Source organism: Syngnathoides biaculeatus, chromosome 13, assembly GCF_019802595.1.
Source record: "Syngnathoides biaculeatus isolate LvHL_M chromosome 13, ASM1980259v1, whole genome shotgun sequence".
Classification (NCBI taxonomy): domain Eukaryota; kingdom Metazoa; phylum Chordata; class Actinopteri; order Syngnathiformes; family Syngnathidae; genus Syngnathoides; species Syngnathoides biaculeatus.
Genome location: NC_084652.1, coordinates 12967602 through 12990924, shown reverse-complemented (window position 1 = coordinate 12990924; position 23323 = coordinate 12967602). Strand labels below are relative to the sequence as shown.

At 40.4% G+C, this 23323-nt stretch overlaps 1 protein-coding gene across 4 annotated transcripts in view; it reads left to right on the top strand.

Annotated features, from left to right (window-relative positions):
• pik3r2 (phosphoinositide-3-kinase, regulatory subunit 2 (beta)) overlaps nucleotides 1–13824 on the top strand; it is a 36707-nt gene extending 22883 nt beyond the window's left edge. For 2 of the 4 annotated variants that reach the window (XM_061839649.1, XM_061839650.1), the window contains exons 3-16: nucleotides 2862–2954; nucleotides 5836–5913; nucleotides 6936–7091; nucleotides 7241–7451; nucleotides 8716–8801; nucleotides 8887–8989; nucleotides 9665–9763; nucleotides 9881–10061; nucleotides 10290–10409; nucleotides 11237–11379; nucleotides 11813–11989; nucleotides 12152–12223; nucleotides 12346–12516; nucleotides 12911–13824. In XM_061839649.1, coding sequence (XP_061695633.1) covers nucleotides 2862–2954; nucleotides 5836–5913; nucleotides 6936–7091; nucleotides 7241–7451; nucleotides 8716–8801; nucleotides 8887–8989; nucleotides 9665–9763; nucleotides 9881–10061; nucleotides 10290–10409; nucleotides 11237–11379; nucleotides 11813–11989; nucleotides 12152–12223; nucleotides 12346–12516; nucleotides 12911–13124 — 1904 coding nt within the window. In that variant the 3' untranslated portion in view covers nucleotides 13125–13824. The remainder of the gene's footprint in view (nucleotides 1–2861; nucleotides 2955–5835; nucleotides 5914–6935; nucleotides 7092–7240; nucleotides 7452–8715; nucleotides 8802–8886; nucleotides 8990–9664; nucleotides 9764–9880; nucleotides 10062–10289; nucleotides 10410–11236; nucleotides 11380–11812; nucleotides 11990–12151; nucleotides 12224–12345; nucleotides 12517–12910) is intronic. The other 2 variants (XM_061839652.1, XM_061839651.1) reach the window with 2 other exon arrangements.
• The last annotated feature ends 9499 nt before the right edge of the window (nucleotides 13825–23323 follow it).

Here is a 23323-nt window from a genome sequence, read left to right as displayed (position 1 = left end):
AGTATGATTTAAATAATGAGATACAAACCACACTTCCAAGGATATTGGGACATTGTGTAAAACAAAAACAGAATACAATGACTTGAAAATGCTTTTTAATCTATATTTAATCGAATCGATAACAAATGCAAGATGTTTAATGTTAAAATTTTGTGTTTTTGCAAATATCAAATTTAGTCCCTGCAACACCTTCCCAAAAAGTTGAGACAGGGGCATGTTTACCACTCTGTTACATCACCTTTCCTCTCAATCCACGTTTGGCAACACAAGGCACTCATCGTTGAAGCTTTGTTGAGTAAATTCTTTCCCATTGTTGCTTGATATGCTGCTTGAAATGCTCAACAGTCTGGGTGTCTGTTGCTGTATTTTGCATCCCATAATGTGCCACACATTTGCACTGGAAGACAAGTCTGGACTACTGGCAGAACCAATTATTGGCATTACTTTCCTCATTTATTCATGCTTTTTACCCCAAATAGCGGGGGTGTCTAATATGTCACACATGCGCAATGATGCAGTTATTGTATCGGAAATTGTACCATGGAAGAACTGCGCAAGTATCCAATAAGATTAGTATGCTGACGTCCCTCTGCTCCTCACACAATGACATTCTGTACAGGCGTTAATCTCCCCAATTTATTTTGTTTCTTTGGCATTACGGCTCAGTGACACCATCTGTCAGCATTCCCACACAATTTCTACATAATTGCAATTTGTAATAGAGGCATGTTGTAAAGAATGATATCAAGTAATGCAGGTGGAGCAAACGGTGATATCAGGACTGCTCCTAAGTATACCCAAGTGAGTGATGCTGGGTTGGGAGAAGAGGGGGAAGGGGCCTACACGTCCAGATGGCCGACAGGGATAAAAAAAAAGAGGTGGAGGTCCATCTCTGTATGCGCTGGAGACACTGCCAGGCAAAGTTTTCATGTTTAACTGGCAGGCATGGAAACTGAGAGAGAAGGAAATGGAGGGTGAAAAAAAAGAGAAGTTGGATAAAAAGTTAAGAGAACAAAAGGGAGTAAAATGAAAAAAAAAAAAGGACTCCTGCAGGGAAGCGGGAGAAGGAATGTAGGAGCAAAAGACAGAAAGAGACATCCAGGGAGAGTGTGAGAACAAGAACCAGAGCGAGAGAGCAAGAATGGAATGTGCTGATGCAGCGTTTCTTGTCTGAACTCCGCAAATTAATAATCAGCAGCGATTTAACGGGAAGGAAGGGTAGTGCCAAGCCCCGGTCAGATCTGGCCCTCCCTGCTACTGGTGCCCCCCCCCACAAATCCAGCTCCCCCATACTCCATACTCCACCTCAACAGCCCAGCAAACAGCTCTGCTCCGGGACCAAATAGGAGGCGCTATGCGTGCCTGTGTGCCATGGCTGAGCTGCGCTTGGCGAACTGCCACAGGGCTTTTGCTTGTTCAGGAGTTTTGATTAAATCCTTTATTGTGCTCCACTCACGCAAAGAGCTAAGGCGAAGCAGCAAGCGGGACAGAGTGGAGGAAAGGAGAGAAAGCACGAGAGGAGAAAAGAAAAGGGGGAAAGGAGAAAGGGAGGGCACGGAGGGAAATGGGATCTGTCTTTTTTTTTTTTCCCCCTTTTACTTTCTCCTGTAATCTTTCACTTGGACTCAAGAGTTAATCCAGACTGTTGCAAAGTTTATACATAAGTAAATACATTTAAATTGTTTTTCCCTCTGCAATCTGTCATTCAGTGTTAATGCAAATGTGCTTATTTCATAGGAAAAAAAATAATCGGTTGAGGTACGAGAAATGTAATTAAATGTCCATATGCTGATTTATATGGGGTACTACTCAAGTGGCCCTGTTGTGTATTATATCTATCCATTTCACCCCTCCCCCCCCCTGAGCCCCTGAATTTTCTGAAAATGCAATTTTCTATTTGATACCATTTTAAAGCATTCTAATCTTTCACTGATGTGATATAAGATCTTTAGGTACAATTCAAAATTCCAAATGAATTTCATTAAACAAATGCTTGAAAAGGAAATACTGTATATACAATAGTTTAGGTGAGTGGAAGATTTTCAATGGTCCGAGCTCCCTCTGGTGGCCTGTGAAAGCCTGCCTGAATACAGTTCATCCACCCATCCATTTTCTTAGCCACTTATCCTCACAAGGGTCACGAGAGTGCTGGAACCTATCCCAGCTGTAATTGGGCAGGAGGTGGGGTACACCCTGAACTGGTTGCCAGCCAATCACAGGGCCCATAGAGACAAACAACAGTTGCACTCACAATCACAGCTTGGGGCAATTTAGAGTGTCCAATTAATGTTGCATTTTTTTGGGATGTGGGAGGAAACCGGAGTGCCCGGAGAAAACCCGCACAGGCACGGGGAGAACATGCAAACTCCACACAGGGATTGCACCCCGGTCCTCAGAACTATGAGGCCAACGCTCTAACAAGTTGTGACACCCTGCCGCCATTATTAAGTACAGTTATTTTATTTTACCATAGGTTAGCACAGTGCTTATGTTTGAACTGGATAACGTTCCAATGGCTTATAATAATATTAAATATATCTTTCGGGATAAAACATCTGCCTTGTTTTTAATGAACACTTCGGTGTAACTTAGTGGGATAAGCCATTTTTTTTTTTTTTGGGTGCGACTTAATGTAAACATTTTGAGAAGCTCTGGTTTAGGTGTGGTTCTTGTGAAACGGAGGCTGACATTAATTTTATATGCTAGGCTTTGCATAGTTAAGTGTTCTTTAGCAATATATACGTCTGCCGTCGTACGGAAATGATCCCCTTTACTTTGCTGCTGTCAATCTCACAGGACCCCCATGGCTTTCTGGAGGCTCCTTCGCATATGCGTAATAGTGATTTGTGTTGTTGTTTCAGCTGCTTCAGTACCCAACCTGAGTGAGCAGTTCACACCACCAGAGACGGCTCCCGCCACCCTCGTCAGCCTGATCCAAGCCATAGAGCAGAGAGGTAGAACCCATATCCGTGTCAGGCAGCCAACTGAATCGCCTGCCCGCCTTGCTGTCTTTCCATCTATGTGTGACTGTCTCCCTCACGCCATCTGCCTCTTGCCCTCCTGCCAGCGTTTGCACAAGTGTAGACGTAGAGACAAGTGGCTCCAGTCACGCTTAGAATTGCATGTGGCTAAGTGACATTACCTCCTTTGTTGACTAGAGTCATTACATGTATAAACTCAATGATAGACCTTCTCCATCAAAGTTTCCTTTGACACCTTCTACACACTGAGCACATCCCATACCATTTCCTGTCTTGTGCACAGTGCACTCATTGTAGTATTTGGTCATTTTTAATTCATTTAAAGGGCTCCTGTCATGAAATGGATGATTTTTAGTGTTATTAATGAAAAAACATCAGCCAATATGGGCACATGCGTTTTTTCACCACAAAACATGATTTTGACGTATACAGCTTTTTGTAACTCCCACCATGAAAATTCTCTCGAGGGATTTGTTTTGTAGAAGAAGCAGGAAGTGACGTAAATGACAGCGGCGCCCCCAAGTGGACTCGTTTGTTTCCATTAGTTTTACCTCATGGAAGGTAGCTCGTTGTTCCTTCGTGTTGGCCAAAATGCTGGCTCATTGCATTGCTAGACATTGCTTGAACACTCGGGAGAATGGATTTAGCCTTCATAAGTTTGCAAGAGACCCGGTTCATTGTGAAAAATGGATTGCACGGGTGCAGAGGACGAGAGCTTCGTGGATTCCAAATAACAGGTAGGCAGTAATGCGACCCGAATCAACAGTGTTCAACAAGTACTGCGGCGGCTTTGAACATCCACCTAAAAGCAGCACGGCTCGGCTCCATTATATGCCACCACAGCGCAGAAAATCAGCCACACCGGCTGAGGCGCCGCGTTCGACGGTCACTGCTTCTGCGAAGGCTGCGCATCGGGCTTTGGGGACGGGGGCGGCTCTGAAGAACCCAGCCAAGAATGCCTCACTCAGCCGCGTGCGCACAGTAAAGCACCCCAGCTTGACTGTGTTGTACATCACGTACTGCGGCGTCTATGAACCCCCCCCTGAAGCAGGACGGCTCGGCTCTGTCATTGTCACACCGGCCGGCTGGGATGAGCCGCGATGGCTCATCTCCGCCGCGGAAATAGATCGGACGGGGATGCTGTTTGGCCATGATCGCATATCATCTGAATATGGCTTGAAACAATAGTGTAATATTGCCCCAAGGGCTCGAAACAATAGTGTAATATTGCCCCGGTAACTTCACTCGGTTGTGTGGTATTCTCCTTTTCGAAAAGAGCTTCCGGGTCAGAAGGGGCGCGTTTGTCTCCCATAGTTAGGGTGCACCACGTGTTTTCATTGGCGAATGTCCGGGTGGTGTCACGGACGGAGGATGCAGCCAATATGGCGACCGCTTGGATATCGTAGAATAACACTTCTGCAACTTTGCGCATGGATGACGCGCTCTCCGCTCACATTTTATTTTTCCGTATAGACATTGAAGTGAATAATGTTATGTATTTTTCATTACGATATCTATTTTAGAATGTTTATAGGGATGACACTTGGGCTTTAAGTACAGTTGTATCTGGACTGTCTGGATTGTTCCACGTCCAAGGCTGTAACTCAAATTTATTCATATTTAAAATCAGTTTGGCACTTTGAAATGAATCGTAATGCCTTTAAATTGGATCAAGCATGCATTATGATTTTTATAAAGAAAACTGAAAAAAAGCATTGTATTAAAACAGCTCCCAATCACCAATCTTCCAGGTGTCACTGTCATTACCCACTTGAACATTGAAGTCTCCCAGCAGAATATTGGAGTCCTCAGCGGGTCCGCTCTTCATTATCCTCCATAAGGACTCCAAAAAGGGTGGACACTCTGAAGTACTGTTTGGTGCATAGGCAAAATCAAGTGAGGACCCCTCCCCCAACCAAAAGGCAGAGGCTACCCTCTCGTCCACCAGGGTGAACCAACGTACAGGCACTAAGTCGGGGGGCAATAAGTATACCCACACCTGCTCCCCTGGACCTCTCACCATGAGCAACTTCAGAGTGGAAGAGAGTCCAACCCCTCTTGAGGGGACTGGTACCAGAGCCCAAGCAGTGTGTGGCGGCGAATCCAACTGCATTTATTCGGAACTTATTGACCTCACACACCAGCTCGGGGTACCTTCCATACCAGATAGGTGACGTTCAGCGTCCCTAAAGTCAACTTCTTTAACCATATATCAAATCGCCAAGATCCCTGACTTCATCCACTGCGCAGCTCGCATTTCTCCTGACCCTTGTGCTCCCTCCCACAGGTGGTGAGCCCACAGGAAGGGGGGACACATGTTACCCTTTCGGGCTGTGCCCAGCCAGCTCCCATGGCTGCAGGCCCAGCCATCAAGTGCTCACCTTCGAGCCGCACCTCCAAGCCTGTCTCGAGACGGGTAACCCGCGTCTGGGAAAGGGAAACCTCGATCCACTTATATTTTTCATCATAGGCGTGCTTTGTCTGGTCCCTCACCTAGGACCAGTTTGCCATGTGTTACCCTACCAGACGCGTGAAGCCCCAGACGGATTAGTTCCTAGGATCATTGGGACACACAAACCCCTCCACCACGTTTTACATATATCGGCTAAATGAGGAACAAGCTGCTGTACATGAGTGCTTGGGTCTCTAAACTTCAAGTTGGTACTTATAACATATTATTTATGAATTAACCCATTTGATAACCAGCACATTACCTTTCATAATTACATAAAGTACCCATTTTACACCACTGACCATCTCTCTAAAACTCTCTGCTATTTGCTGCACTGTAAATATTCCCAAAATGTTGTCATGTGTTTTGTCCCTTCTGATTTAACCTTTCTGTGTTTCTCAGGTCTGGAGTCCCAAAGTCTGTACAGGATGACTACTAGTTCCTCTGTTTCAGACAACCCACTCCGCAGCCTGAGTCCTGGTGAGTCAGCCTGGCCCATTTCTCATTGCACAGAGAAATTAAAGCTTTTGAATGTTTTTAGACTTAATTATTCTACCTATTATCCTGTCATTGAATAAAACCATTGGCTGAAAATAGATTTACATAAAACTAAAATATCTAATGTTATCCACTGGTGTTTTACATGCTAATGTTCCACACTATAAAATCTGTGACTTTTTGTGTGTTTGTGTGTCTGTTTGCGTGCACGTGAGTGTGTGTGTGGCTTTAAAAGGCGTGGCTTGATCCTGTGAGTGGTATTGAAGTCAGTGAATAAGAATGTAGAGTTGCCTTTTCTGAGCACAGGTTAGCTGCTGACTAAGCATTAGCCTGTCTCTGGGTTAAATGCCTGCGTTGTCGTTCGGTTTGTTTCTAAATGTGATTAATAGGTGTTTATTTTGTTACAGTTTAAAGTATTTCTATCCTTGACCACTTGTGGGTGCATTATAACACGTTCTAACTAGCAGTGGTAGGCTACTGTATATTAAATGAGTCAGTTCTGCTTTACATCAAACCAGTGGTTCTCAAACTGAGTGGCATGCCAGGGGCTACCATGAACTACCATGAACATGTTTCATTATTAAATTACAGCCAGCTGTTGTTCAGGAATAATGTTTGCAAAGGGGGGACTGATAAGTTGCAAGCGGAGTGGGGGTTCTGAAAATTTCATGTCGAAAAAAAGGGGGCCGCTGAAAAAAGAATTTGGGAACCATCGCATTAGACATTGCACTTTGTTTTCATTGAATGATCCCAAAGTTTGGAACTCTTTCCACGTGATTTCTACACACAGTTGTGTGTGAGTTGGCTGCAACTGTATAAAAATGATCAATGCGTAGCTTTGAGGTAATTCTTTGACTTTTTTGTAATCACACTTTTCAAGTTATTAGATATTTTTTTTTTTCACTGAATTTGATGCATTTTCTTCAATGCATCTTCTTAGCCTGCCTTGTCATTTTTAATCCAGTATACTGTACATAAACATGCTTTTCTGTTCTATTATGCAGAGAGTGATATCAATCAGACAGATGTGGGCATCTTGTCAGAGTGTGTCTTGCACTACTTGAGAGACCTCCCCTCACCTGTCATCCCTGCGTGTACCTATACTCATCTACAAACTGCTATTATGCAGCAGCAGCAGCAGGTCCTACAGCAGTCAGCAGGTAGGACGCACCAGACAGACTGGAACTCCAATTTTTTATTTACTATGACACAGTAATGATTTTGCATGCTAATAACCGCAAATGTTACTTGATCCTAAAAGCAAACTCCTGTTAGCTCATTTTAATCGACTTTCGAATCCCTCCTCCAGACGGTGCAGTAGCTGGCAGCCATGACAGAGAGGTAAGCCGGGTCCTCGAGAGCTCCACCACCGTCCCTCTTCATCATCGCCTCACCCTTCAGTACCTCCTCACGCACCTGGCCAAGGTGACACAGGCGCAGGCCAGCAACGCCTTGGACACACACACATTGGGCAAGATCTTTGGACCGCTGCTGATGAGGATGGGTCCTTCCACTCCATCGTAAGTTCGACAGCAATCAGTAATATAGTGAGGCATCATTTGAATTTAAGCGATTCCGGTCCCCATTCCTGTTCCTTATTTCGATTCCACTTCCAAATGATTCTCAACTCCGATTCTATTAGGGGACTGGGTCAAAATGTTTGCATGGTTTCGATAAAGGGTTTCCAAATTGTCCACATTCATTTTCTGAGCAGAGCGCATCATAGACTAAAATGAACATCCGACCTGGGGTTCTTTATAGGCAGTGTCAATATCAAATCTATGAACGAAAAAGCAATGTGTTTAGAAGGTAACCCATTTGACTTGATATTTAATAATTAATGTTTCAGCTAAAAGTTAAATACAGCATTGTTGAGATTGTTACTTGGGACTTTTTCATCGTATGCATTAATTTATAGGTGAAAGTTGTAAGTTGACTTCCTGTTTTAAGCTCGTAGCCTTTAATTTTGAAGACTATGCACTGGAACTCATTATTTTGGCATAAAAAAGTAACTTTATGTGGTACCAGTGATTAATTTTTATTTTATTTTTAATGGATACAACAAAAAGCTATAAAACATTGATTCCTTTCCTTACATATCAATGAGGGACAAGGTTCGTGTCTCTAATACTGTGTAACAGTGTTCATGTGAATTTTGTCCCAATTCATTGTGATGTAAAGTTGCTACGGGGAAGTTTTAGCTGAGTATCAAGCTTTTTTTTTCTGTCATTGGCTCTTACATTGGGTTGAAGAGTAAAATAAATGCTAAAAATTGCAAAGTGGAACCAACTGTTTACCTTGTTAGCCGTCTCAATGTTGACATATTGTTGTTTCACTCACCCAAGTGACTGAGAGTTGACTTTATTGAAGCTCCATGCAGTGTAGGCTGGGGCTCGGCTCGCAATAGATGCTTCACATCATGAAAGCCTACTTTGCACAGTATAATCTTCTTCCCAGTGTTCGACTGAAGCCTCTGGTCATTAATTTGAACAAAGTTAAGAGCACCACTAGGCACAGGTGTGTCTTTCTGCGTATTCTTTTTCATTGGTTTTTGCCACTTGCTTGATTTTCGCCAATTCTTCTTCGGGGTTCCCAGACGAGCCATGGAAACTGGAAACCAAACATTTTTTTTTAATTTGAACGATTTCGGAAGAAGTGAAACGTAACTCCCGGTTCCAATCGGTTCTCGATTCTCGATGCCCAATCGTGGCTAGTAGTACTGAATTGTGGTTGATGAGGCAACTTCATTTTATGTTGATCAATTGTCAAACCATGCCTTGACAGGCTGTCATTGGATGAGGAGTTGCCCACTCTTGTAGTGGAAAGGCTTCTGATTGAGAGAACTGCCAAACAAGACCTCACACCACCAGGTAATGTATTTCCATTTACTCTACAGTGAACCCCTACCTATTCACAGTTTGCTTTACTTGTTAGTGTGTTTTTGTATGATCCGAGTTCTTCCAGCAAAGCCAACAAAGGCAAAAGGGGCACCATCAACCGCGATGGACACAAGCACCCTTCTCAGTGATGCCGAATGGTACTGGGGAGAAATATCCAGGTAGGGATTGTTAATATACAATATGACTTTTCTTCTCTTCTTTATATTTAATATGTCTGTTGATTTTAATCCACATATGATGTAATTTCTCATTTATAATGGGCTCTTGAGTATAATATGCTGCCGCAAAACCAACCCCGTAAATCAGGAAAGCCCTTCTGCCTATGTATAATGCGCACCATTGATGTGTATCTGTATTTTAGTGTGTGGTTAGTTTCTGAAATGACTTGAACTAAAACCCTTCTTTTAGAAAGCTATAGTCCCTTTCTCTTGTTTATTTGTCTCAATATTGCTAGAGGAAGTCACAATTCTTGTATCAGTGAAAAATTATCATGTTATATACATTTGTAACATAATACATTAAATATCTTGTTGAAAAAAATATAGGAATTTTTCACAACCCCAAGGTGCCACTATACGGTTGTACAATGTGAAAGAATAGTTTATATTTCCTTTACACTGATGCGTAATGAGCTTTTTTTTTTTTTTCCAAACTTTTGACAAATTATAGGGGGGAGAAAATTTGCATTATAAATACAAAATTATTGTCATTATTGTTGAATGAATTGCAAGGTTAGTGACTTTAGAAGTTATGACATTTTATTATTTTATAGAATTTAAGTTTATCAGTTGTGGTCAGAAATATTGATGATCAATAATTTTGTTCTTTTGTAGGGAGGAGGTAAATGAGAAATTGCGAGACACTCCGGATGGCACCTTCCTTGTCCGGGATGCCTCAAGCAAACTTGAGGGCGAGTACACCCTCACTCTCAGGTAAAGGAACACACTTTAATCTGGATCTGGATCTGGATACAAGGCCATAACCAAGAATGACCAGAAAAGTATCCGTAACTTGATTCTCTTTCATTCTCTTTTTTTCAACTACTGCAGGAGAGGAGGGAACAACAAACTTATAAAGATCTACCATAGGGATGGCCGGTACGGGTTCTCAGAGCCTCTCACCTTCCTGTCCGTGATTGAGCTGATAAATCACTACCGACACGAGTCCTTGGCCCAGTACAACGCCAAGCTGGACACCAAACTTCTTTACCCTGTTTCAAAATACCAGCAGGTTGGTGCACTAGAGTCAAAATTGGTGGTGATGTTATGAATACATCTTACTCTTCTCGGATTTTGTTGGCTTCATATACAATACATTCACCACAATAAAGGCAAGCAAGCAATGTAGAAGCAAATGAGTCATAGAAAATAGAAATTCAATTATTCAGTGGGGATATCCTCCGCAAACCTCGTTGTAGTGTGTTTCTCAGTGATTATACTTTTTTTATGCATGGTTCAGCTGGTGAAGGAGAACAGCATAGAGGAGGTTGGTGAGCAGCTGAAGGTCTATCATGAGCAGTACCAAGAGAAGAGTCGCGAGTATGACACCCTGTATGAGGAGTACACGCGCACCTCACAGGTATGAGTTCAGTTGAAAATACTATCTTGTAGAGGGCCTGTATGTCATGTGCCCTTAGATTGTTCATAAATTATTAATAATACATGAATAATTAACTAATTAATAGGAATTGATGACCCTACTAAACATTTTATATTGCTTGGAGTAACTGTGTCAACGACAAATGTAATAAACCTTCGAGAGGATTTGTTTTTGAAAATGCACCAGACGTGCATATGCACACACATGCTTGGCAAAGACTTGCTGTAACTTTCACAGACAACCCAGGCTAAACTTGGCTCCTCTTCAATATGCAAAGCTTGCATATTGCACAGTGTGAGGCAAATTGTGGTCACACTAGATACTGTTTCTAACAACACCCTGCCCTACCCCCAATACAGTAAAACTGCACATTTTAGAGTAACCTTTTATTGTGACCAGCCCAAGGCATAGTGGCACACTTAAATGGTGGTACTACTCGATATTAACTGGTTTTCTGACCCCCCCCTCGGGTCCCCAAATACAGCAAAACTGCACATTTCAGCACAGATGTGCGATAATCTTTCTCTAATTTGCATTTTGCTATGCCACATCTCTGAACTCTATAGCAAAGCGGAAGTGTTGAAAACCACAGATTCGGAGACATTTGGGCCTTTGGTACTCATAGAAAGTCTTCGATCTTGGAGGTTAGGTTATGACAAATTGCAGCAAAAAAAAAGAAAGAAAATTTTTGTTTGGTCATTCTATAAGAAGTATCTTTTGACAAACTACATTAAGATTAGAAATACTGTCAATACAATGGAAGAAATAATACCCCGATGGTCATTGGTCAATCACCTTTACCCCAGGAGCTGCAGATGAAGCGCACAGCCATTGAGGCCTTCAACGAGACCATCAAAATATTTGAGGAGCAATGTGAGACTCAGGAGCGCTACAGCAAAGAGTCTCTGGAGCGCTTCCAGCGGGAGGGCAATGAAAAGGAGATTCAAAAGTGAGTTGTAATTTGCAGTGTTGATTAGTTGTTATTATTAAAAAAAAAAAATGTCTGTTGTGCAGCACAGTAGAGCAGCTGTAGATCGTTGCCCTCACAGTTCTGAGGACTGGGGTTCAAATCCTGGCCCCGCCTGTGTGGGTATTCTCCAGGCACTCCAGTTTTCTCCTGCATCCCAAAAACATGCATTTATTGGAGAGTCTATATTGCCCCTAGGTGTGATTGTGAGTGTGACTGTTGTCTGTCTCCCTGTGCCCTGCGATTGGGTGGCGACCGAATTAAGGGTGTATCCTGCCACCTGCCCGATGACAGGTGGGATTGGCTCCACCACTCACACGACCCTCGTGAGGATAAGCGGCTAAGAAAATAGATGGATGTCTGCTGTATGACATGTTTTGTCCCTGACATAATTTGTGTTACTGTGTCTAATCAGGATCCAGAGCAACTCGGAGCGTTTAAAGTCTCGCATAAAAGAGATCCACGACAGCAAGCGAAAGCTGGAGCAGGACCTGAGAGAACAGGTCTCTGATAACAGAGAAATTGATAAGAAGATGAACAGCCTCAAGCCAGATCTCATGCAGCTCCGCAAGATTCGAGACCAATACTTGATGTAAAGCAATCTACTCTGTTTTCTCTTGGCTGTAGTCATTATTTCAGCGAACATATATTACCCTCAATTTACATGCACTCACAAAGGTTCACCCATATTTGGAGTAATTTCCCAAAAATTGCCCTCTTGGCTCCGCTGAATATGTGATGGTCTTGTTTTCAGATGGCTGACACAGAAGGGTACAAGGCAAAAAAAGATTAATGACTGGCTCGGCATCAAGAATGATGCTGATGAGTAAGTGTGCACAATGACACTCAGCTCAGGAACTTGTGATGGACATTGCAGCGTAACCATTATTTACCCACTATTGACAAAAGACCAACAAAATGTTCTAAATTTGATGCTTGTGTTACAAGCTCGTATTCGCTGGAGGAAGACGAAGGCTCACCCCATCATGACGAGTGCACCTGGTATGTGGGTGACATAAAGCGTGCCCAGGCCGAGGAATTGCTGAGAGGCAAATGTGATGGAACCTTCCTCATCCGTGAGAGCCAATCGCAGAAGGGCTCGTATGCCTGTTCTGTTGTGTGAGTTGTTCTTTTTTTTTTTCCCCCCAAATAACCAAATTGAAACGGTTAGGGTTAACAGGCCATTTAATGGATAGTATAAATGCTTTGTAGAATGGATTAAATAAATGTAGCGGGCCCTATGTTGCCTGTGGGCCATACTTATCCCACCCATAACACAGCAAGGAAGTAGGGAGAAAACCGGACAACCTATTCCCAGTAATTCTAGTCGTAGAAATGTTTTTTTCGCAATGCTTGACAGATCATGAGTGCATACTTTACATGTACTATATGTCCTGTATCTTTATATTAAATTCTCTAAATTCTCATAAATATCCATTCCTTATTGAGAGTTGGCCTTGTCTTTATAGTCGAGCAAAGTATCAGCATGAACTTTTTTTCTTTTTGTCCGCAGAGTGGACGGTGACACGAAGCATTGTGTCATCAACAAGACAGCCACAGGTTATGGATTCGCCGAGCCATACAATCTCTACTCGTCCCTCAAAGATCTGGTGCTTCACTACAAAAATGTTTCCTTGATCCAACACAATGACAAGCTGAATGTAAATCTAGCATACCCAGTCTTGGCCCGCTCTCAGAATCAGAATCAGAACCAGCACCCCAGATGAATTCACCACCAGCAGACAAGGGACACAACGAGGGTGGGGGAATTTTTACTCTCATGCATTCGGGGTGGGGCGGGGGGTACTAAAGAAGGGGTTGTTCATGTGTTTAGTAGTGAGTAAAATCATCTTAACAAGCATGATTCTCTGGTGAGAGGGTGGGGTGTGTTTTCCATCTGATCCCATTGCAGCTAAGAGTATTTCTCGCAAGCAGCATGGCCTCACAAAAAGCATAGCGACTTGGAACTTCAGCACTGTTACAGTTAGCCCGACACGGCGAGCTACTTTAGCCAGCTGTGACTGTACAGTGTAAGTTACACAAACTTAGTGTTATAATGTACAACACATCTGGATACAGAAGAACGTGTTCAAGGATAAGCACACACAAAGTAACTTCATCTTTAAATGCAGAGAAATTCTGAAGAGGAGGGAGAGATGGTGGGATGATGGGAATTTTTTTTACAGGAGGCACTTTTTTGTTTTCTTTTGCTTCTTTTTTTTTTTTTTTTTTTTGCCTTAAACACATGATAGCTGTTTATAGACAAAGGCCCAAACTGTTATCCCCAGACCGCCTGCAAACTCTCTGTCGACAAAAGCCTGAGCTGTCACTCTGTGAAAAGAACTGGCTTGGCTAAACCGGGCTGCTTGCTTCACACCTTAAGGCGGCCGAGAAAGCGTTGGACCAAGGTGGTGTAGTCACTGGAGCCTGGGGTAAGGGAAATGGAGTCGAGGGGGTACTCACTTTGTGGAGTGGATATTTTTTGGGGGTGGTAGAAAAGACTAATTGAATTTGACGCTTGTGTAAGTACCATAGTAATAGCTTTGAATGACCATAAGCCTGTGTCACTTGTAGAGAGAGGCAGGAGAGAAAGGCTGTCAAAGTAGACAAAGCTGCAGCTTTAAAGTGTACCTTTTTTTTCCCTCTGTCAAATCTTCTCTATTTCCAACAGCTTTGGCTTGTTGCTGTATCTCAGCAGGCCTCTGTTCAAATCGACGAGGTACAACACGATAAAAAAAAGATATAAAATAAATGCACGGTACATCTCGTGAAAGACGTTTCGGTCACAGTACACTAGATGGACAGGTATATTGAAGAATGCAGTTCCTCAGGATTCAGGTTTCCCCCTGACTGAAATAGCAGGAAAATCCTGCATTCAACTTGCTTTTCTTTCTTTTTTGGGTCCTCTTCAAGACTGTAGCACCTGTAGCCATCGACTTAACTGTTAGTGCTTATTGTATGTGTCGGCTTCCTATATGCTAAAGAAGGCACTTGCAGAGCATCAATCTATGTGATTATTATATCTTCGGTACTGTATTTTGCTTTGTTTCTACTTAGACTGTTTCCATGGTCCTTGCAGATGTTAATTGTTTTTTTTTTTTGTTTTAAATATTTACTTCAGGTACTTCCCCCCCTTCTTGCGCTTGACTGTTGATTTTAGTCACAAGCTTAACTCATAGAGATGAAAAAAAATTTAATGTACAGAGAAAAGAAAAGAAGTAATATAACAGTATATATCAGCCTTTCATGCAGTCAGTGTATGTGAGCTTGTGCTTTCTCGTTTGTTTTTTAAGTTGCGCTTCGATTTAGTTTCCTGCATCCAGCTAATGTGAGCCAAATGAAGGATGTTATATTTTTCCATGTAGCAATAATAAGAAACTTAAATGGTTTTGTTTTTTTGCGGTGGTCGTTTTTTTTTTTTTTTTTTTTTTTTTTTTTAGGTCAAAGAGATTAAAGAATCCTTCATGTTTTTTTCTGCTTGTTGTGCATTAACAGTGCTCACCACATTTATTGAACCAGTGGTTCTCAAAATTCTTACACAAAAAAGACATAACGTAGCCCACTGAGTACCCAAGTTTCTCAAAGTATATTTAATATTATTATAAAAAACGTATTACCTATATAAAGTACCTAAATAATGATTGTGGTAGATCAAAATTTATTGCACACGAACCTTTAATAGAAATTTAAGTTAAATGTTTATAAAAAACATTGAAGATTAAATGCAAGCGTATTGAATATAAAAGTTAAATACAACTGGAATAATGATGTTTCTTTCATCCACCGCTAGAGGGAGCCGGCATTGCTATTCTGTATTAGAGCCTCTGTCATAAAAGCAGGAGACATTTCAGTAACATGACATTTTAATGCAGACTCTTTCATTTTCAGTGAGCTCTCAACATTTGAATACTGTACTTAAATTTGTGCTGACTCATAGTTTGTATATATATATATATATATATTTTTTTTTTTTCAACTGTTCAGTTGTGCAAGTAGATAAATTTGACAAATCAAGAAATAAGTAATTGTATATATTTTTTTGTCTCCAATGAATACATGTTTTTGGGATGTGGGAGGAAACCGAAGTGGCCAGAGAAAACCCTCACAGGGAGAACATGCTCCACACACCCGTGGCCGCAATTTGAACCCTGGTCCTCACAACTGTGAGGCCAATGCTCTCACCAGTTTCTCCACCATGTCCCCAAAACATATATGCAAGGTTATTTGGAGACTAAATTTTCTGTGGGTGTGAACATGAGTGCAAATCATTGTTTGTTTCAATGTATTCAACGCGATTGGCTGGTGACCAATTGAGGGTGTACCCCACTTCCTGCCTGAAGATAACAGTGATAGGTTCCGGTGAGCCTGCGGCCCTAGTGAGGATAAGCGGTAAATTAAATAGATGTATGTATAATGCTGTTAATTTAGGGGAGCTGAGGTGTGAACATAACTTTGGGTGGTGTTCTAATACAGTGGTCCTCAAACTTCTTTAGTTTTAAGTATTCATTATTTATACCTAAAATTTATACTTAAGGTTATCGTAAGCCACTGTACGTTATGCACAGTTTGAAAATGAGCATAGAAAAAAAAGCTGGACTTAAATGATTAAAATGTACATAAAAGTTAATCTACCCCAAATAAATGTTACAACAATCATTTCTTAAAGATCAAAGGCTTAAAAAGTTCAATACAACTGCACTGTACTTGGGCATTGATTCATGAAGTTAAAAGTTAAATAGATCAACCAATAGATAAAGTCAGTCTTGAGAACCAGAGGTCTAATAAATTTGCGCGGCACTGTTCGTTGATGCATGACGTGTGGTTGTACTATGCACAACACACCAGTTTGTGGAGAAGAATTGGCTTTCGAGTTACACGCGATTTCACGTCTTTCATATTACTTTGAATTCAGGTCTCACTTTCAAAGCACAATACTCTCTTACATAATGTCCACTATGACTCTTGCCAAAAAATGGAATAATAGTATTTTTGTAGAAGAGTTGCGCAGAGGAGACAAACGTAATCGCTATTTTTGGATTTTAAAAAGTGGCCAAACTCAGCTATAGAATATAAGAAGAGTGTGATGAAGGGCTACAAAACATTTTTTTTTTTTTTTTAATTATGAAGGTGTCTATTTCCCCGGTAAAATTAAGAAAGTCCACATTCGGCCAAGTGAATTGATCACGTTTACTGGTAAACTTTCCACAAAGTCAACGCGAATATGACTTTCGAACGTGATCTGGTTTGTGCTTTAAGCTATGTTTACTGCTTGTTTTTTTTTTTTATTGTTCAATTTTAATTTACTTGGACTGGCCCAATTTTGTGGAAATGAAAGCAACTTCTCAAATGTCCATTTCCGCCATCTTAGCCAGTTCTATTCAGTTGTACTGTACGTTGCACAAACTTCTTTGGCAGATTTGAACACGGCGGTGAGGTTAGTGCTTCTGCTCAGAGGGCTTACATAAAAAAACAAAGAGTGGAAAATTAGAAGTGCCTTTCGTCAATAGTGATGAGTATATCCTCTCCTCTCTGTTGTTGGAGCCACATGCTGCGCCAGTCATCCTTTCACCATTCTCGGCAAAATGTGTGGTGTGCGTGCGTGTGTTTTAGATGTCTGCTAGATTTTTAGTTGTGCCTCTTTGTTGTTGATGTGTATTGTTAAATTGTTACAAGCGCTTTCTCTAATGTGGTGCACACTCATTTTGCACACAAGCTCTTATTTTTCTAGTTGTCTCGTGTATGTTTGAATAAGACAGTCAACTATGTGAACATCCGTGGGCAAGTGTAGTCGCTTGATGAATCAATGCATGCAGGATTTATGAAATACTAGTCCGTGCGAACTACTTGGTCGAGTTATTTACCATCGCTAACATCCATCATCCTGTTCCTTGGACCAACGCATCTTTTAACAGCACTTTTTGTCTGTTCCACACAAATTCAAAGTTGCGGATATTATTTTTTCGGGTAAATTCCAGGAATGAACATGAAATGCTCTAGAACAGGGGTCTCAAACTGGTGGTCCGTGGGCCATTTGCGGCACGCGATATTTTGTTGCCCCCACCTTTATATGAAAGTATAATGGCAGTGCGGCCCTCGAGTTTTATATGGATTGCACTTTTACAGTGTCGTGTGCGGAGCAGACCAATCACGGGGTAGATGGCTATCGGGATTCTGGCATCGACCGGGCTTGATGGAACCAGAGAAACACTTTTCAATGAGAAACACCAGCGTTGCTAAGCAGTTGTTTTTTCCTCCAGAGGTTTTGCACAAAAGTTGTATACACAAGCGTCTTTCTTCATCTAAAAAAAAAAGATGTTTGAGAAGATGGGATTGTTTTTCATTTCTAATTTCAATGTCCATGTGCACTGAGGCTGCGGCCCAGCCTCAGCCAGACTCCGCCTACGGCCCCGTCCCAAGGTAAATTGAGTTTGAAACCCCTGTTCTAGAACCTTGACAGGTGAACTGAAAATTAGTTTCATGCATGTCGCACTGTTCAATCCTGCTCCCAAAAGAAGAACCGAATTGTGAATATTAGATTTCCAAGGACATTGACCTTCAAACCTTTCTGTGACTCTCCCAGTTGCTGTCTGTTGTAACCACTCAATAACGCGAAAAACTCAGTGGCCGCATCACTGTCAGGACGTCCCGTCTGAAGCCAGCACGGCTTCAGATGGGATGTTCTGAAAAGGAAGTGGCCGTTCCAGACTATGGCATTGTCCTCAACGGGAAAATTGGAAGAGTCACAGAATGGACATCCGAGGACATTTTCATACATCAAAAATTTTGCCCTCTACCACCCTGTTGGTGAACATCAAGATGTGCACAAAGTAATGAAACATTGAGCATGCTGACAGGTTTTAAGAGGTTGAATTAAGTTCACGTGTGAAGGGTCTTGTGGCCTTTTGGTTCATCCTGGAAATTTCCACAGAAAGCCAAAGATCGATAACCTTTTCGGAGTAAAGTAGTCAACGCAACTCACCAAATCCCGCATTGTGCGGTGAAGCTCAATTTTCTTCGAGTTTGGAGCTCTTTCCACACAGTATTCAGTGTACAGTTCATGGAGACACTATAGTCATAATTCTATGAGCATTAATAATACTTTACAGCTGTCTTCTTATGCACTTTGGTCCGCACTGCTAAATTGTGTCAAAACTGATTGACCACCGTTTCATTCAAAGGCCAGTTTAGCATAGTAATCAAATCCGTATTATCATTGTCATCGGTCTGTTTAGAGAGTCTCAAATCGGACTTTGATCTGGAAATGAATGCCAGCCTCTTTTGAATTGGAATTTGTACGGATGATGAGACTTGTCAGTTTTTTTCACAACTTGTTTCAGGGATGTTCAGGTGACTTTGGCTCATCTTCCTTTTTCAGCACTCACGAGCTTTTTGTAGTCCACGTAGGTCAACGAGGTGAGCGCTTTCAACTGCCATATTTTGTGAGCGATATTTCACAGTCTGAGGCAGCGCAACTTTATTAGCAGGCAGGCACGACGTGGGCATACGTTCGAGACTCCGCACGCTTCGCTTTTCCTTCCAATTGTGTATTAGATATGCATTTTGTGTCCGTGTATCTTGAAACACGTGTTTTCGATATGGCAAAGGATCATTTAAAGAATGAAATATTTTTTCATCTGCTTTGGTACACTGTAAATGATATTTCTTGGGAAAAAAAAAAAGAAAAAAAAAAAACAGGCCTCACGCCCCGAGCACATTTTTCACTGACGACGAGGAACATTGCAATTTGGTGTCTGTTCAAGTTTGAAACGTGAGAGATGTAATACAGAATAACTATTTTGAAGTATATAGTTAAGATATCTATATTTTTGAATGATGTAATTATCATTTGGATTGTGCTTGAAAACAAATTGGAACAAGGCGTTGGGGGTTATCTTCGGGCTCTTTGGCAGCTTGGAAATCAGGGCAAGCAGTTCGTAAAATGCAAGCAATCTTACTAATCAGCTGCAGTAAGCTTCCGTGTACTTTGCTGGTTACAGTCAGTAGAATGACATTACATTACATAACTACAGTATATTAAACTTGATAATCCGGTGCATTCATACGATGAAGCAAGCTCATGTATATGTGTTGATATTTACAGAGCCAAGGCTATATGTTCGCCGCAATCTTGGCTGCTTTGCATTGTTGAAATCTGAGATGGGTTTTTTTTTTGTGTGTTTGTTTGTTTGTTTTCCTTGAACTGAGAGTCCGTCATTGTCATTTGGAAGATTTGAGTAGACACAGTGTTAAGAAATGCCCAACGTGGGTGAGTGAATATTGTCGAAGCCTGGATTCAAACATTCGCCCGATGAGAATGTTTGACACCATTGGAAAAAAGGTACACCAGGCCAAAATCACTTCTTTCTGCAAATCTTCACAAAAATGAAACAATGATGGCATTAGAGAAAGTGTTATTTTATGGTGCCTGAATATATTTTTTATTTAGCTTTTTGGAAAAAAAACCTGATAGAATTGTTTGTCCATTTTTTGATTTTATTTTATTTTTTCAAACTATAACATTACAGAGCCTATACAGAAAAAGATAAGCTAGCTTGATTTTTATTTTTGCTCAATACAGAAAGAAATGCAAATGTTTACAAGATGTAATTAACCAAATAGTAAAGACCCATTTGAGAATCAATCTATCCCTCAAAGTGGCCACGATTGATTTGCATTTCTTTATTTCATGTCATTATAAACTTGAAAATATTGCTTGTTCTTTTGTCCCTGTTATTGTTCCTTGTTTTTGTTTGACTTGTCGAAACAGTGCTCCCTCTTTTGCCACATTTGTTTTGAATCTAACAAACTTAAAAAAAAAACAACAACACTGAGCCTTGTACATTGCATTATTTTCTCGTTTATATGTGATTAATGTTTCATCATGATTCTCAGATACCTCCTGGGGTAACATTTTTATTCTATCGACTTTGAAACATATCAGTAATAAATGTCAAATATTAGATACCAACGGGATTAACAAGGACTCAAGAAATCCTGGAGACGTTGCATTCTTTTTGCACTATTTGAAGCAAAGGGCAAGGTGATTCTATTTCATTATCTGTCCAAAAGCTCGTTTATGGTTGCTTTTTCATTTAGTTTTTGGCGCTTACGTAGAGTGGACTTCAAAAGTCTGCACACCCCTGCTCAAACCCCAAGTTGTTGTGATACAGTTAAAATAACAATACTTTTGCCACCATTATCGTGAACTGAAAAATCAATCTTTTCAAGAGGGGACTTGAACAAATTAAGATAATGTGCTTGTGGACAAGACCTATCCGGGCATGGCGCTGTGTTCAATAATTCCATAATTGGCCATAAAGCTGTTTGGAATTGAAACCTTGGTTTCATCCGTCCATCGTCCCGTTTCCAAGATGCATTTGGGAGATTAGTTAAGGGGGTAGCAATTATGAACACTTCCCGATTAGCAGTCAATCTCCAAACCGCTTATCCTCACAAGGTTCACAGGACTGGTGGAGCCTATCGATGTCAGGAAAAGCAAACTAGAACAACTGAAATTTATTTGGGGTTAATCAGCAGCACTTCACATGGTGGCAGGTGAGAACTGATGTGCATTTAACATGAGTTTGAATCGGATTAGTTAATTCTAAACACGGCCATGTCCCAATCACAGAAGACTGTGGACACTTGTGTAATGACATCTCAGTTTTATGGCCCTCTCAAAAAGATTCAAGCATTTCTTCAATTGAGTTGCAAAGAACAATATTGTGAAATAGTTTCTATTAGGTGTGTATGTATGTAGTTGTCTCATAACAGTGAATAATTGACTTGCTGAAACTGCAACATTCAAGTCTTCATATTGGACAAATTATTAGATGCCTGTCATGCTCCAATTGTATCAAATAGCTCAACTAATTAAAAAAAAATGACGAAGTAATAATGATGATGATAATAATCTCATTGTCTTTGCTTGTCCATGGTGTAAATGAACAAAGCAATCACACAAAAGCTACTGCACACCAAAGTACAAGTGAACGGAGAGGGAGCACTGTTGTTTCAGCCTATTGGTTGTTTTGTGTATAACCCCTGTGCGCACACACACAAAAAGAATTTAAAAATTTTCTCATGTGTTCTCCCTCAGTCTGTTGTTCTGTCATATCTCACATCTGACTTTTTTCCATTGTCATGTATAGCCTGCAGAATTGTCTTCATTCACACAGGTACTCACTCTTCTATCTGTATGGTTCTTTTGTCTAGCCTGATGCAATGATTTTAAAAGACAATAAAATATACAGTATATAAAATGAAAGCTGGCGGTGTCTTGTTTCAACTATCAATATACTGTACCTTCATGTAGTAGTGCACAATTCATTCGATGATACAACAAATTGCAAAAGTATCATTATCCATCAGTACAAAATCAGCGGACACAAGTATATGTATCCTTGTCCAAATCCCAGGTTTTTGTCATATAAAATATATAAATATGAAAGCCCACTATATCTGCCTGACTTGGGTTTCATTATAGGCAATTTAAATGTTGGCAGGTGGGGCTCGCATTTACCACGAATTCGAATGTGACTTGTTGTAAAAGGGTGTGCGCACTTGTGCAACCGCATTATCTCAGCTATTATTTTTTACTTCTCTAAAAGATTTTTTTCAGTTGTACATGTGCACAAAGATAAAGATAGACAGATAGACACTGTTTGATTAAATATAAACGTAGTTATTTATTTGAATATTTAATTTGGTAATCATCCCCACGTGTAATCTCTGCGGCTCGGTAAACTTTTAATAACAATAAAAGTATTTTTTGTCTCCAGATTCTTTTCATCGGCATTTGTTTCCTCACATGCTGACACTAGATGTCGCTCTTGTTCTTTCCCACGCATGATTGTATCTTTTTTTAAAATATTGAACAGTTTAATGTACGAACAATCAAATTCACTTATGACATAAATATGAATACAATTAAGGAAAATCAATAAAAACGTAATCAAAATAGTCCAAATAAAAACTAAAAAGAAAAAATCTTGTTGCTCAGTTTCAATTAGTTCTGAATGTACATCAATAATGATTAGATAATGAAGATATATCTGAATATTAATTAATTTAAGAGACTTTAGTCATTGACTTCAATTAAGAATAATTTGCATAATGGAGATGACGGGTTGAATTTTAAATTTACAAAAAAACGTTAATAATTGTACTATTTTTTTAATATTTTGATTCGGAATGTAATATTTTGCTTCCCAAAATAATTGTACGTTTTGTTTTACATAAAATGTATTTTTTAATTTCTTTGCAAAATTTAGCACTAAAAGGACACGTAAAATATGTCAGAATCAGTTACAAAAACAATATTTGTCATCAATATCAAGAAAACGTGAAATGTCGATGTTAGTTGGGTATAAGTTGTAGTTCTCTTATTTTGTTTGAAATGAAAATTTTAAAAGGAACAAGCCAGGCTTTCTTCCAATTAGTATTCCAGAACTGAGTATCTCAAAAGAACTTTCCGTGTGGTTTTATTTGATTAAGTCTGTAAAAAGATTCTCTGATATGTTTGTTGTTACATTTTTTTGCTAAAATATTTTAACCGTTCGTGAAGGGATGTTAATAATTAATTGCCCCCCCTCCTTTTTTTTTCTTGTTATAGCTTTTCATCAATTCTAACATTCCACTTGGAATGGAACTTATTACTTTGAATTTTACCGGAAATTCTTTTTCTCGAGGGAAATCGTGATCGCTAAGCGATTGGCCATTTGAGTTGAATTGGTCTTTCACGTAAATAAAATTTTTACCCATCTATTTTTATTTTTAAAAAGTGATTTCTTCCTTTTATTAATATATTAATTGTTACAAAGAACGGAATTGTCTGGGGCAAAATTATGTGACATAATTTCCATGCAAGCATGATTGTAATTTACTTGGCTACAGGTGACGTCTATAACAAAAATTCACACGGCGA